The following is a 16,447-nucleotide window of genomic DNA, read 5'->3' on the forward strand; positions in this document are numbered from 1 at the left end:
AAAGCCCTCCTCTTGAGCCCCTGTAGTCTTCTAGGGGGTATGGTTTCTGTCACGGCCCTCAGTGGTCATAAAATGCAGCAAGATTTTCGATGTCCTGTTAATTTAGTTCCAGATTTTGGCCCTCTAAGAATCTCAAAACATACCCTATACAATAAACGCACTGGTTGGATTTTTAAGGATGACTAATGAGCTTTAAGAATAATTAGCTATTAGCTCCTTTGTTGGTCTAACAAACGTTCAGCTTACACGCAATCTTTTCAGTCTTTAGTTATTTAAGCTTTTTAGTATGTGCTCTATTTTGTGGTAATGTATGTTTAAGTTCAAAATTTACTGTGTGCTCTTTACTAATTTCAGGTTGCTAAGAAACAGTAGAACAGAATTTTTCTCTTCCTTTTCTTTCAGCAAACAAATAATCTTTAAGACTTATTGTCTAAATACCGGATTGATACATTATTATGTTCTTGGTAGAGATGGTGTGTAGGTCATTCACCAATGTAGTCCTTAATTTATGTTTTTGTATTACAATGTGCTTAATCTGAGTGATCAAAATATTTCCCTTGAATGAAATGTTATTCCCAAATTATGGGTTAGTTTAAGAGTATTGTAGTGAATTTGGTTTATTCAATTTTTTTTTGTAAATCCTTTTTGTACATTAGACACTGTCAAATGCTATTGATTTTGTCTTGGTGTTGTGGCAGAAAAGAACAGTAATAAAGAGATTCTCAGTTAAATCTTTTGGTTCTGTCACTGCCAACTTCAATATTTCCTCCCATATATAAGGATACTATAATATGCATGTTTCATTCAAAAGCAGAAGCAGTATTCCTTTGACTTTAGAAAACCAAATCCCCTTCTGAAGGGGAGTTTCAATGTATCCAGTCTAATATGTGTTTACATATGTGGTGGTCAGATAAACAACGTCACAATAAATTGCAATTTCCTGCAAACGTTAATTGTGTACCTCACGCAAATAATGTTAAAAGCATACACCATTCTAAGGAATATTATCTTCTGTAGTGGCCCCACCAAGTTACACACACTAATATTTAACTATCAATGGAAGTGTACTTTATTAACTTGAATTAATCAGTTCTGGATATTAGCACATGCTTTGAACTTCTGGCGATTAAAATCAGTAAATAAGTCAATCAATCAAACAGGACTTATAAAGCATGGCTAATCCTCTGTGAGGGTAGCCAGGCGCTGGGAACCTGCTCCTTTAGGATGGTCAGTTGAACAGCCAGGTGGATGAGGTCTGGAGGTGAAGGGGGAGGGCGTTCCATGACTTCGCAGAGAGGTAGGAGAAGGAGCGTCACTCTCTGTTGCTTTGGTGGATGCTGGGAGTGTGAGTGAGGGAGAGGGAGACAGAGTGCAGGTGTTTGGAGGGTTGGTGGAAGTTCAGGGGATGATTGATGTATGTTTGTCCTTGGCTGTGTAGGGCTCTATAGGTGTGGATGAGCATCTTGAACTAACATCTCTTCTTAATGGTTAGCCAGAGTAGCTTTTTGTGGTGGGGGTGATGTGGGTTCACTATGGGTGGTCGAGGATGAGTCTGGCTGCTGAATTCTGTATGATTTGCAGTCTTTTCAGAATTGAATAAGTAAGTCTCCCTCCCGCTGTCTTGCTTCCTACCTGTTCTGTAATATTATGGCCAATGTCCCCCTAATTATTATTCTGCAAGGCTGGTGTACATATTGAATGAGATGAGAACAGAATTAGCACACCATCTACAAGTATTGGGATTTTATTTGCCAATGTTTGGCCTAATTTAACACTCAAAAAATGATTATAGCTACATATGGCAACTGCAAAAGGTTCAAGAGCAATTGTAACAAAAGAAGGATAAGGGATATCAGGAATTAGTGCCTATATGAATGTTCTATTCTTTAGATAACAGACCATTCATTTTAATATTAATTTTAATACACGAATGATGCACATTACAGCTATTGCTAGAGGTTCAGGGCTGGTGGTCATAAGTAGGATAGGGACAATCACTGTTAAACATCTTCTCTGTGTATATGGAAGAGGGTTTTTTTGAGTTTTGTAACACATCTTCAATATCAGCTTCTTCTTAGTTGACTGTGGGGCATATTCTCAAGGATTCATCGCTGAGTTATCAACACTTTATCGCAGCCAAAGTGGTGATAAATTTATCAGCCCATATCACCGGTTTACCTGCGATAGCAGCCGCAAAAAATATAGCCACAGATGACCCCCGCAACTATCGCTAATGAGATGCAGAGTATATGTTCCCGTGCCAAAAGCCACAACAACACCACTCTGCAACATTCTCAACGACCAGCCAGATAGCCGATAAGATCTCAAAACAGATGATAAGGTGAGTTAGCAGCAGGAAATTAACACCTGCTCTGACCTGGTGTAAAGTCAGATGGCAGTCTGCAACACAAAAGGGAGCCCTGGCCAGAGCCACACCTGAAGAACAACAGATGCCATGGAGCTACTGATCACGCAGGCCGGAGTCCCAACAGGGCCAAAACACACACTGCCACCCCCCCAACCAACAACTGCCAGTGTAGGAGGAGTCTCACAGCCAGCCCAATCCAAGTTCTTCACAACGGTCGTAGATGACAGCATCAGACAGAGAAAAGGAAGGCATCTCCGCCATAGCTGGCTTCCTGCATGTTTTGGGGGCAATTATACAGCACACGTGTCCTACTTGTGCCCCCTGGCAACACTGCACGCAATAACGGCAACAGAAAGCACACGTATTCCATCAAGTGCAGGCAATAGCGTTCCGCCGGGAAATCCCCACCAATGTCGATGGCAATCACCCAGGCAGTGTGCATGATTCCTACATCTACCGACAGTTCATCATCAACCAGCGCTACCAGGATGGCACCTAAGGAAATGCACTGCTCGTTGGCAAGTACCAAATGAACACAACACATGCCTCAACTTCACAATCATGTGACTCACAACACTGGGAATGTACACGTTACAAAATCACATACAACATGCCAAACAACATGCCCAGCCAGCAGACACAACAGCACAACTTACTGTGGGAACCTGAGCTAGCCATACACATAAGCCATCAATGGCATGGCACCTCAGCCACACAATAGCACAATGTGGGGAGAGGTGGGAACCAGGCATGTGTGAAGGAGGCAAGTGACCCATGAATGAGAATCTACACTATGCCAAGTGTGCCATGGATGTGATGGACAGACTGCAGTATGCAGACCACAGACATATCCATGTCAACATACACTGCTGGTGTTCAGAGTGTAGTGGACAGTGTACATAGCGGAAATGTAGCTTGTTATGTCCCCCCGGTAAGCGTGAGCAGAGTGGGCTGGCCCGGCGTATGCATGGCCAGCGTAAGGGTCTTGATTATGCAATGGCCGAGTACACATGGCAATGCAGCCTTTAAATCACTATACTCCCTTCGATGTGGTGCCACCAAATCTTTGTATAGCATCACAACCACACATTTCTGTGGCCCCTTGCTGGAAACACCTTTCACCTTCACTGCAGTCGAGTTGGTCACACATTTGGAACTAAGTCTCGATTTAGCAATGGCCGAGTCCATATCATTGTACCGGCCTCATCGCAGTCTGCATCCCCTCTCAGCCCCGGTGCCACTGAGTCTGTTTCCCGACATTCAAGGACACTCTCTGGTTGAACTTTGGTGGCGTCTGAGTCTATGGACTGGAGGTTGTCTTCATCCTCATATAGCTGATACAGACTTGGTGGTAATAACGAGGCAGTAGCATTCTACTCCTCAATTTGCCGCTTCCGGATGGCTTCTGCCCTCTGCATCTTGCCCTGGAGGACACCTTCCACTGTCCCCCGCAGCCCTCTGCCACATTCTGCTTGGACATCGATGAGGACACACATAGTCTGCATGGCCCTAACTCAGTACACCGCAATTCACCATCCAGTGGCGGTGTGCCTCTGCAGGCCACAGTGCATCCAGGGCCACTAACTCTGTGCAGTTCAAGTCAGGGACCCTGTCTTCTGAGATATTGGATGGCCTCTGAGACGATGGCCTTGGGTCATCAATGCCATGTAACTGTGGCCCTGCGCTGTCCGCTGCCTCCGACCTACACTGCGGTCCACCATGGCACACCCATCAAATCGAGTCCTGACCGGCCCAGACGTTGCATCACCGCAAGAGGCACACACCACAACCGCAAGACCCACCTCCAAATGCCAACTGCCAGAGTTGAAACAGCCGTACTGGCAGACTAACGGAGTTGCTAAGCTCCTGTTGTGGATGCCATCATCTGCCTGATACCCTGCTCAGCATTCCTGGTGCCACTAACTCAGTGCAGCACTAGTCATCGTCCATTTCTGTTTTGGTTATGTGCTGTGGAGAGCTCACGCAGCAATGTCACCTCAGGCAAGGTGGGAGACCTGGGATGATGATGAGGAGATGATGCAGGTGTGACACCCACCACTGCAGCATAAATATCCAGAAGGACACAATCCTAGACATCTTCTTCTCATGAGCGCACTCAGCTCTAGTGCCCCAAACTCAGTGCAATGCAACTCACGGACACTTCTGGTTGCTCTTTGGGTGATCTCTGTACTTGCTCCAGCTACCACCATGATGCTCTGCTGTTGTCTCTGTAATGCTGGTGTTTTCTGTTTCTGTTTTAATAGTGTTCACTGTTGTAGTTGTTGCCAGCACCAACAAATCCTTGAGGGCTGACTTACACTCACCCCACACACATCCTCTGACCTCTGGCCAATCAGAATATCGACAGGGCCAATACAGATTTCAATCGATGGATTGAGCAATCATTGGATAGCGTGCTCCCAAAAAGACGTATTGTAAATAAAAAAGGTCCGAATAAACAGCCTTGGTTCAACTCAGACCTAAGGTCTCTTAAACAGGAATGTAAACGAGAGGAAAGACAATGGCGAAAACACTTCGACGAGGAAAAGAAAGTCAAATATAAACTTACAAAAATATAAATCTGCCCTCAATACAGCCAAATCCACCTTCTATGCTGAAAATATTTAAAAATCTACTAATGCTCCCAGAGAGATGTTCAGAATAGTAAAAACTTTGGTAAGAGCCCCCGATCCCCCTTCATCTGAACTATCATCTGAGGAATCTGGTGCTCGTTGCAATGAACTAGCAAGTTTCTTTGCCACCAAAATTGAAAAGATTCTCCTTTCTCTTCCTCCTCTTCCCGTAGTTGAATCTAACCCTCCCCCGATGGATGACACCAATTCTATCTTACCTCACCTCGCATCCTTCCATCCGCTTAGTGACAAATCTTCCCCCCCCCTCTTCAACTCCATAAAAAGCGGTTCTCCACTTGATCCCTCTCCCATGTCCATTTTGAAATTGGCCCTACCCCAAATTAGCAAACATATCATTGACCTTGTTAACACCTCCCTGGAATCTGGCATAGTACCACAAGACTGGAAACTAGCCATGGTAAAGGCCCTGCTGAAGAAACCAAATCTTAATTCTGATGATTTTCCCAATTATCGCCCCATCTCCCTCCTTCCTGGCATCAGTAAGCTCACCGAAAAATGGGTGAATAAACAACTAGCATCTTATCTGGAGACCTATGACCTGCTACACCCCACCCAAACTGGATTCCGGAAGGGTCAGGCAACCGAAACAGCTCTGTTGCGGGTGGTCGAGGCTTCCAGGAGGATTCTGGACGCAGGTTGCAGCGCGGCCATTATCCTCCTGGACCTCAGTGCCGCCTTTGACACGGTTAACCACTGTGTCCTCTTAGCCCGCCTTGAGAGAATCGGACTCACAGGCAAGGCCCTTGAGTGGCTCAGGTCCTTCCTTAGCAACAGAGCTTTTAAGGTTTTCTCGGAAACCAACTGCTCCCTCCAGTGCCATTAAAGTGTGGGGTGCCACAGGGCTCCTCCCTCAGCCCCACACTGTTTAATGTGTACATGGCACCTCTAGCAGAGGTAGTAGCTCCCTTTGGAATCCAGTTGGTAAGCTATGCTGATGATACCCAGCTAGTAGTCTCCCTAAATCAGGTGGAATCCCCTCCGACTAATCTCTGCAGCTGCCTGGGAGCGGTCGCAGAGTGGATGGATGCATCCCACCGGAAATTGAATGGGGGGAAAACTGAGCTGATGCTGCTTGGAAGGAAGTCCACTTTTAACACCTCTTCTATGTGGCCTCCTTGTATGGGGCCCGGGCCCATCCCAAAATCCGAGATAAAAAGTCTCGGGTTCTGGCTTGACACGGAATTGTCTTTCAAAATCCAAGCAAGAAAGACTGTGGCTACTTGCTTTGGTTTAATGAAAACAATTCGTAAAATTCTCCCCCAGTTACCCGAAACTGCTAGGAAAACCATAGTCCAGTCCCTCATTTTGTCAAGGCTGGACTATGGGAATGCACTCTACCTAGGAGCTCCCATTTCAGTCACCCGACAACTTCAGATTGCCCAAAACTCCGCAGCAAGGCTACTCACTGGTACCAGCCATCGTACTTCAGCGGCACCTTCGCTAAGGACCCTGCACTGGCTCCCAATAAAGGAGCGGATCCATTTCAAGACCCTATGTTTGGTCCATAAAACTCTCCATGGGAATGGCCCTCCCATCTTAAACGATATGGTCAGACCATATAAACCATCTAGGGATCTTCGCTCAAAACAGCAAAACCTTCTCATAATTCCCAGGACCAACAGAGCCCGATCAGGGGACCGTCTCTTTTCGCGAAATGCAGCCTTGCTGTGGAATGCTCTCCCCCTCTCACTTCATCAAGAACCCAGCCTGTCTGTATTCCGAAAAAACTAAAAACAACACTGTTCCCCAAGACATAGATAAACTGGCGTCCATACTATAGTCTTTTTGTCAACTCTTCTGTTTAATATCAAGCGCTGGGATGCTTCCGAGTAGCCATGCGCTATAGAAGAACCTTTTCAATTCAATTCAATTTAATCCAGCACAGTTGTCACTGTACATGTGACCCTACCAATAAAGGGGCCGGGCGCACGTGGCCATAGCTAGTCCCACCAACTATATAACTGTGTCCATGTGGTCATAATGTATCCTTGAGGGCCCTGGGCCCGACAACATTACATTGTGCTGTGTACAGGGGACGCAACCGTGCCCACGCTGGCAGCGAGTACAACCTTGGACATGTAGGTTTGTTGTCAGCCACTCAGTACATAGGAGGAGTTGACTGGGCTGTCGTACAGAGGTCCAGCATGGGTGTGTGAATGGTAATTCCGGGGTTCTGGGCAAGGTTCAGTACAGGAAATGTGCAAATGCATCTGTCTCTGTCGCAGTGTGGGTCCCCTTTGTGGGTGTAGGTGGTCCCTGATGGGACTTAGACACCCCGTATGTGATGTAGTTCAGCTTCCATAAGCTCTGACCCCACCCGCACCTGTTCGGACACCTCCTTTTGGCATTCTGACACCTAGTTTCTGAATTCCATGTGTGCCTCGGTGGAGTGTTGGGAGCCAGCCGTGGTGGTGGGTGCTTTCTGCTGTGTGGTCTTTGCAGGGGCTGGGGTCTCCTCCATTTAGCTTGGCTGCCCTGCTCCTGGGGGTGGGCTGCCTAAGATGTCCATGAGCTGTTGTAGGGCGTCGGTGTCAAAGGTGTGGTGGTCGTTTCCAGCATCACTGATGAATTGTCTGGTCTGCTCTGCTGGATGTGCTGTTTGTCCCTCTGCAATGTGAAGGGGAGATGCAGGTTGACATTGTGTTGACATGTATGTTTGCGCATTCTTCTTTTTGACATGCAGACTGTATGACAATGTACATTGTGACTGTTTGGGAGGTGCTGTCAATTTGATGCAGGACAGTGAACTTTTGGACTATGTGACGGATGTGAGGTTGTGCACGTACATTTCAATTTCACAATTTCCTGCTCTGTTAGATGTGATTGGCCTGTTTCTGCTCATGAGCAGACCAAGTTGTGTCCCCTGTTCTGCAGTGTTGCACTTTGTACCACATGGTCTTGGGGTGCGGTGATTGCTATGTGTGTGTGCTGCATTGTGCCACTGGGATAAGGTACATGATCCAGCATCATTGGGGGTGTGCAGTGTGCTACACATCATTGTGCATTTGTGTAATTCTGCATATCTTCCCCTGTTCCCCTAGTCCCTGGTCGTTACTCACTCTGTTGATGTTTTGTCAGGCCCTCTTGAGCTGTGTCCGTACTCCCAACTCCTTGACTGATGACTGTGGCTTCCATTTTCTCCAGCTCCTCCTGTGGCGCGGGACTGCCACCTCCTGTTACCGTTGCTGGCTTCCTGTTGGCAGTGGTATTGTGCTTGGTTTTGCTTTTCACATCATGTCTGCGCCTCTTGGCCTCCTCCATTGACCTCCTCGACACTCCGACTGCATTCACGTTAGTCTAATTGTGGGTCAGTTGCTGGTAGTGTACTGTTACCTCTGTGACGCTGTTGCTACGGACTGGACCCGGTCTTCCTCTTCCTCTTCTCCTTGGCCTTCCCCGAGCCTGAGGTTCCTTGCTGGTGGTCTGTGGGGCTTGTGGGGTTTGCGTTGGCCTCTGCACCCGGTTCGGGTGCATCCATGGTGCTACGCAGTTTGAAGTGCTTTTGGTGTGTTCTTTTGGTTGCTTTTATAGTGCATTTTCCCACCTGACGCGTGGGATTTGCAGGCCTGTTGCTGGTTTTCGCTGCTTTTTGTATCGCGATTGGTCTCATTGCAACTTTTTTTGCGTTGGTGTTTCGCATTTCTGCGGCGTTGCCTTGTATTTATCATGGACATTTGATGCATTGTCATGGGCCTATCGCATAGTACCTCTGTGTTGTAAATACTGAGTTAACACAGCGTTGTTTTCCCGCAATATACTGCAATATGTAGAGTTGTGTTAAGATTATTGCTTATTTTGCAGTGATTATCACACGTTCTTGAGAATATCCCCCTGAATGTCCCTGTGCAACAACACAGGTTTACTGTTTTTGCCTTTCTTCCAGAATCTTTACTTTTGGATTCACCTCCAACACTGAGATTAGTCACTTTTGGGGATCCTGAATGATGAAGAAATTCCACAGTTGGGATTTATGATGGCCAAGAGAGAGATTTCTAGGTTGTGGAAACTTATAGCAAACAAATGATGGATGGAATGCTGAACAAATCAAACATGCACTACCAGTCACAGATCTGGGGTAAATCTATCATTTTTTGCTCACCACGCCATTCTGGTTTAGACTCTGCCATATGCAAATCAGTCTAGACCCTGCTCCCCATGGAAACAGTCCATTCCGAACTTCCAGGCCAGGTCCTTCCTGAACCAGAAACAAACATCCTGGCACCGGATTCAGGCTATCACCCCACATCAGTTGGGCTAGCTTGAATCTAGTGTTGTAGCGAGCATTGAACCCACATCTTGGCATACCCATCCCACTTAGGGTGAAAATTACAGTAAAAACAAATGACTGACGGAATGCTGAACAAATCAAACATTCACCCCTAGTCACAGATCAGGGTTAAATACATCATTTTATTTAGGTTGTGGGTCAGACACAAATTCTAACAAGAGTTAAGTGGAAAGAGGGAATGAACATATGTATGGAGGGGGAAAGGGTGGTGTTTGAAGTTAGGGGCAGACTAAAAATGTTTGGCAAAGTGTGAGGAGATTAGCAAATATAATATGGATTTGACATACTATTAGGTGTTATGGAACATGATAGTCTAACAGACTAAAGCCATAGTCACAACCCCGGAGGGGAGAAGCGAGGGGAGCCTGAACAATTAGGGTAGAGATTGTTGGAGGAGGGGAGGGAATTTTCTATTGGATGAAATCCAATCCTTATTCCCAGAATGTACTGTATACTGGATAATGTGTTAAAATCAATACAAACAGTTAATAAAAGATCCAGTTAGATCAGTCATTAACCTAGCCACTAAACCATACTTACCTGTCTTAAATATTGCTGCAATGACTGCCTGGGTCACCAAATTCATTTGTTGAAGTATGAAGTCAGCAGCAAACTAATGGTCTTCCAAAATTCTGACCCAAAGCCTTCTGTGTTTGTGAATTTGCTAGTCTTCAGGTCCTTTATTAGGCTTTTAATGTATTCTCAATATTAATAGAATGCATTGAGGCCTCCCTACTACAGGTCAACAACTTTGTAAGTTTAAACTCGTCAAAGCAACGTTCCAAATCTTACAGTGTGTGAATAATCAGGTGCCCATCCCTTTTTTGTCTTTTCCTCAGAACCTTCTCTTTTATATGGCGCCTTGTGTTCTTTGTACTCCAACATGGAGACTTACCTTCATATTAAAATGCTATTGAGGACCCAGAGTTTTTTTTACCCTGCAGTTTGGATTTTAAATCTGCCACGTCTTCTATGGACTCTGTTTTCGTTCTTAGTCTCTTGATTTCACTCTACAATATTTAAACTGTTTACTTGCTTAACAACAGTTAGTAACACACAAAGGAAAAATCTAATATTTGTATTTTTGAAAAAATAAAAAATGCTTGTATCGGCTAAATTAGAGGCAAACGTTTTGTATGCTCTAATAGACACAGTTAAAAATAAAATATCCATATTCACTCTATGTATTGTGAAAACCAATATGTGTGTTAATTTTGTATATTCTCTTTTTATTAATTTCAGAAGTGCAATATAATCTAACATGTGACTTGAACATGAACGCAATGATCTTTCTTTTCAGATCTTGATGAATGTTCCACAAAGCAACATAACTGCCAGTTCATATGTGTTAACACTATTGGAAGTTTTGCTTGCAAATGCCCACCTGGATTTACACAGCATCAGACAGCATGTATAGGTGAGTTGCCAAATTTCTTGATTGTGTTATAATTTCTAACCCTGGGTGTAGTTCGCGTAATTGCGCTACGCCTAGCTGCGGGAAGGGCACTTCGCACAACGCAACCTATGCGTGGCTACGTGAACTGCATAGTGCGGTAGGGAAAATGCTGTTCGCACTGATTGCACAGTGCCGGATGCTTGTCCGCATTGTGCAATCATTGCAAACTGCATCTTGCACAGTGCAAGCGGTCGTTTTCTGCCACTCTAGTAGATTTGTACTCGAGCGGCAGCTTTCTCAACGCGGACTGGTAGTTTCTCATCGAGAGCGGTCGCGAGCTTAAGCGACCACTCGCAATGAGAAATCTGACCTCTCCGTGTTGAGAATCTCGCCGGGAGGTTTATTTTCAACGCTCGTGATCGGCAACTTGCTGTTGCTGATCGAAAACGAGGAAAAAGTCTCGCCGGGATGTTATTTTGCTTGCTCACGGTCGACAACTTGACGTTGAGGACCTCGAGCAAGCAAAAAATGCCCGCTACGCTATGCTCTACGTTTTTGCACTGTGCTACGTGCCATTTGCGTAGAGAGTAATTGCGCAAAAAGCATACGCTCCGCGAGTGGAGCGTAGTCCTACGACCAGAGTTAATAATTTCCATAAGAAAACTTTTGTATCCTGTAATACAATCTAGATTTTGATTGGTAAATACATGTAATTTAACATCTGTGCTATTGTTAGCAATACATTCTTGTAGATTGTTGTTCTTCTCATAACCAATGCCCTCCAGGATGCCCATTGGTAAATGTGTGCAGTCCAATGTCTTTTTTGTTGTAATAATGCTGCTTATGTTTGTCCTTCTGTGTATCTGTTTCTTGAACATTTGTTCCAAATTTTAGAAGGAAACTTTGAATCCAACACAATTGTTAATATAATTTGCACCCACCAACAAATTGCTTGTCTCATAATCAATTTCTTTAGCAATTATTTCAATTCCTATTTGTAAAACATTTTAGCCAATGCAATTATTCCATGATAGTATCATATGTTGTCAATACAAACCTGTGTATTATGTTCATCTCATACATTTTGATCAGTTGTGCAATTTCAGGGAATTTTATTAATCTGAAATCTAATACAAAGCACTTTAACAACAATGCAATTCATCTCAATTTAGAATATAATGGTAACTGATGTGCTTCACCTTGTTTCCAACTGTTGGAGACAAATAACTTTTTCCTCCAGACAAGTAAATATGCTTCATACTGCTTGATCTAGTGGATACTATCTCATCAATACAGTCATGGCATACTGCTTGTCAGAGGAATAGCACTGAAATTGTAATATGTAAGTCACTATACATGCTCACAAAATCATTATAATTACATAGAAATAGCAAGTATAGTAACAGTATTTAAAAAGGATATATATTATATTTGTTTGTGAGATGAAAAAACACTGGATTGTATTGACAATGCATGGTTGTGTCATGGAATTATTGAAAAGGTTTTACAGACAGAATTCAAACTGAACTCTCAACAAATTGGTTATGGAATTGGTTATGAATGTTATTGGATGCCATCACAGGGAAGGGGAATGCAGGCCGCCATGTCTGTGATCACATTGAATTAAAGAACAGAGGACCTCTGTTTCCTCTAGACTACTGCCTCCCCAACAAATGTTTGAACAGCCAGTAACCATGTCTAATGATAATTCAAAAGAAGGAATATTGACTAAAATATAAATACATTTTTGAAAATATACCGGTGCTCAGGCTGCAGTGGTATCAAATGAATTCATTACATGCATATTACAAAAACTGCTTTGGTACTTACAAGGTGTATGATAATGGTTGAGAACATATATTTGAAATGAGAAGCAAACAATGGCAAAAAATAATAGCAACATGTGAGGTTTATAAAAGCAGTGCCATAATTTTAAAAAAACATGGCAAGAATGACAGTACTAGCCCTTTTGATATTATGTCAGGCCATTTCATCTTTAACAAAAATATATTGAGAACTCAAATTTGCAGCATTTTGAAAATGTTTATTTTTTTGGTGTATTAATACCCATAAACCATTGAAAGAGAAAAAAGAACCATTATAAAATCATATAAGTAATTCAAAATAAGGGTCAATGACCAAGACAAACAGAGAGGAGATACCAGGAACTGACGACCACCATTTCTGTTTGAGTACTCAGTCTTCAATAGCTCTACCGCTGGCTTTGTATTGCAAACACCTGTCACTCTTAATGAGGGCAACAACCATTTCCACCTTTGGGCAGTAAACACGGCACAAAATAATAACAAGTGTATCTCATCTTCAAGGCAATTTATACAATTGGAACAACAGGGGGTTTACAGAGGTGGATTACCCCAATTAAAAACAACACTTTTTATTGGCAGAATACCCTTTCTGAGTTTGAGATACAGAACCTTAGCAAAATTAGTGTAATATCTAAAATGGCTCAAATTGGGGAGAAGTTCTGAGCAACAAAATTATCTTAGTCAATTTGACATGTGGATATTTCAACCGGTTTTCCAATTGCTTGACCTTCAAGGCACTATCAACTGTAAATATTCTGAGAGATTCTCAAAAGTGTGGAAGACCAATTAGTCCCAGTGTTTTTGATGTTTTTACACCATCCCAAGGCTCATGTGTGTGGACGACCAATCAAAGCCTCCTTGAGATGGCGATGTTCTGGTGCACCCCAGAAGTTTATTCATTTTATAATGGTTTGAGTTTATCACGGCAGCTAATATTGGTGAGCCCCATGTCCAAATACAGGGGTATTGTGGGAGTACCAGAGGGAAGTCTCAGCAGTCCTTTTAATAACTCTCTTACATCGAATGTTGAATGGGCAAGATCTGAATGCCCCCATAATTTGGTTCCATAAAGAGAAGTGCTCTGGCACGGGCTTTGTACCTCCAAGGCAGGAGACACAAGTTGCCGCTCAATTTCTTCTATGAAGAAAGCTGTTGTATAGGCCTTCTGTACCTCTTATAATGAGTGGCTTCAGGAGATGATAGAAAACAAACTGATTTACAGAAAAGAAAACACTTCCACTTGCTACAAGCTTGAGATAAACAGAATGAAATTATTTCTCACACCTTTTTTTTGACTGAACATCATAAGTTTGCCTTTGTCTTTATTGATGAGAAGGCCTTGTAGTCTGGGAGAGCAAGAGAGTGTTGTTGGCCAATAATAGTGTAGCTATCTTTGCTCTTCATTTTAAATAAGTAATGATTGGTAACAGGCAGACATAACTAAATGGCCAAACTAGTATAACCTAAAGACAGTAATCATTTCTAAAAAGATAAGCTGCTAAATTGGTTGAATTACCTCACGTGGTTTTTTAGTAGAACCACTGACATAGCAATTAAAAATGACACTTGACCGTAAAACTGAAATGGTACATCTTTCAAAACAATTATATTGCCTCCATGTTTTAATGGGGGATGCCGGTGTGTGACACGCTAGGTTGGAATAAGGAAAGGAAAGCTCAATAAGGCAGATTAATGACCCCTAAAAACCCCTCAATGCAATAATAAAGCACTAACATTTAGTACAGTCATGCCGTTTTGTAGCATCACTCATAGTTTAATTATATTGATGCAAGAACTAGTGCCAGAAATGTTCTCATTTCTCCGGCAGTTTTTGTTGAAATTGGATGTACATTTTACATGTGCGGTTAAAAAAGACATCTCTGCGGTCCTCTGAATCCAGAAACTTAAAAAAAATCAGTTTCATGGAGTTTCAAGTGCCTGTGATCATTGCTAATGGCTGCCAATGGGTTTCAGCTGGATCGCACTGCCAGATATTGCCTCATATAGTTGGCTTGTTTCAACCCGTTTTAATGATAAATTGTACACCAGTCTCCATCCCACTTAAAACTATGTTTTGTAAGTTTTGCTGTTTTATGAGAGGAGTAAGCAAAGGGAATGTACTGTATAAAAGGTCCTAGTACAATATGAAGAAACCATATACTAAGTAAAGCTCCCAGATGAAAAGCAAAGAGCGCTAAATCGAGCTATAAAAATCTTGGGTAAAATACTGTATTGCAATGTGGGTTATAAAACAAGTCCATGGTCATTTAGATTGGAGCATGAGGGTTAAGGATGTGAACAAAGAGTGTTTGCACTCATTTTACAATAAAGAGGTGAACCTAAACAGTGCTAGCTATTAAATTTGCTCCTATATAGTAAGTGCCATGGGAGCACAGTGGCTGTTTGTGCCTGCTTCTTGCTCTTTGAGGCACTTTCTTATTACAGACGGAGCTGAGGATGCTTGTGTGTCTACTTCTATAATATCAGTGTTTGAAAGTTTTGTCATGCATGCAGGTGTGGCCCCGTACAAATGATGATTCACTTTCCCTTTGCGCCTGTACCATATTACAGACAAGGGAGCCTAAGCAAAGAGTATTTCAGTGGTCACATAGACTGTGCGCCATATCGAGGCAAGTCACAGTGTGCCCCAATGTAAGAAATTGGATGATTATTTGAGGGGGGAGGAGCCACACTCAAGTAATAAACACAGTCCTTGTCAGGGTGAACCACTAAAGTCACCAAATTAACCTGACCTTAACCATCTGGTAGCTTGTCACAAAACCAGCCAGGCTTCATTTAGAGACCCTGTGTAAAGTATTTATGCAGCACATAAACAGTAATAAAGTGAAAACACAGCACAAGAAAAATCTCAAACAATTTCAATACAACATTTCAATAAATAAAATCACACCAAAATGACAAAAGTCCAATCAGTAAATCCAGAGGTTTACATTTTTGAAGGTTCAGGTGAAAATAGCACCAAAAAGCACAAAGCGCCACTCGTGGTCATCTGGTCGATTAGACCAGGGGAAAGTCACAAGTTCAGGTCGATAGCAATCAAGAGCAGGTTAGATACAGGGACCAGGTTGATTCCACTGAAGTGTTACCTTCTCAAAGTCTGTGCAAAGAGCTCTAATCTCGTTGGCAGGGGCCATAGAAAGAGGCTGTTTTTGCGAGCAGCAGATCAGGAGTCGCCGATGGTCGCTGCTGAAGTGCTAAGATCCCGTCGCCACCGCAGATTCGTGTGGGCAGTCAACATAGGCTATCGCTGTTGGTGCAAAGAGTAGGTTTCACTGGTGGTTCGTGCAGGTGGTTGATGTGAACGGTTGCTATCAGCACTTGAGCAGATTCTGCTGGGGATTCAAATTAGTGATCATCGTGGGTAGTCGATTCCTTCCACAAAGAGGTCACTTTGTCGTTACAAGGAGCCCAAAACTTCTGTAGCTTCTCCTTTTTTCAGGAGGCGTTAGCACTGATGCCAGCCAAGGGTCCAGGACCTGAGTGGCACCTCTTGGAGATCAGGATTCAGTCCAGAAGAGGGCAGCAGCAGGGCTCACACAGGTTCAGGCAGGCCCACTTCTTGCTGTTTAGCTGGGAAATTGCAGGGAAGCTTTTGGAAGCTTGTTGTCCTTACAGCTCAGTCAGCCGATGCTTGGAGTCACTCTGGAGAGCCTGGTCTCAAGGCAAGCAGGTCAAATCTTCATTCGACAGACAGCATGGCACTCCCTCTATCTCTGACAACAGGGCAGCCATTCTTCTGACTCTTCCACAGGTCAAGGAGAATTCTGATGAAAGGTTCTGAAGGTCTTTGTGTGGGGGAATTCCCTGAACTGCCCCCAAAGCTGGTTCTGGTCAGTTCTTTACCTTCCCCTAGGTTTGGCTCCAAACTGTTTAGGGCGACAAAGGCAAGGGCAG

General features: G+C 43.6%; 1 protein-coding gene across 1 annotated transcript in view; it reads left to right on the plus strand.

The window, feature by feature from the left end:
• The window catches only part of FBN1 (fibrillin 1), a 622,956-nt gene that overhangs the window by 579,110 nt on the left and 27,399 nt on the right, over positions 1 to 16,447 (plus strand). The window contains exon 60 of the mRNA XM_086958277.1: positions 10,611 to 10,727. Coding sequence (XP_086814403.1) covers positions 10,611 to 10,727 — 117 coding nt within the window. The remainder of the gene's footprint in view (positions 1 to 10,610; positions 10,728 to 16,447) is intronic.

The sequence above is a fragment of the Lissotriton vulgaris genome, chromosome 2_1 (assembly GCF_964263255.1).
Source record: "Lissotriton vulgaris chromosome 2_1, aLisVul1.2, whole genome shotgun sequence".
Lineage (NCBI taxonomy): Eukaryota > Metazoa > Chordata > Amphibia > Caudata > Salamandridae > Lissotriton > Lissotriton vulgaris.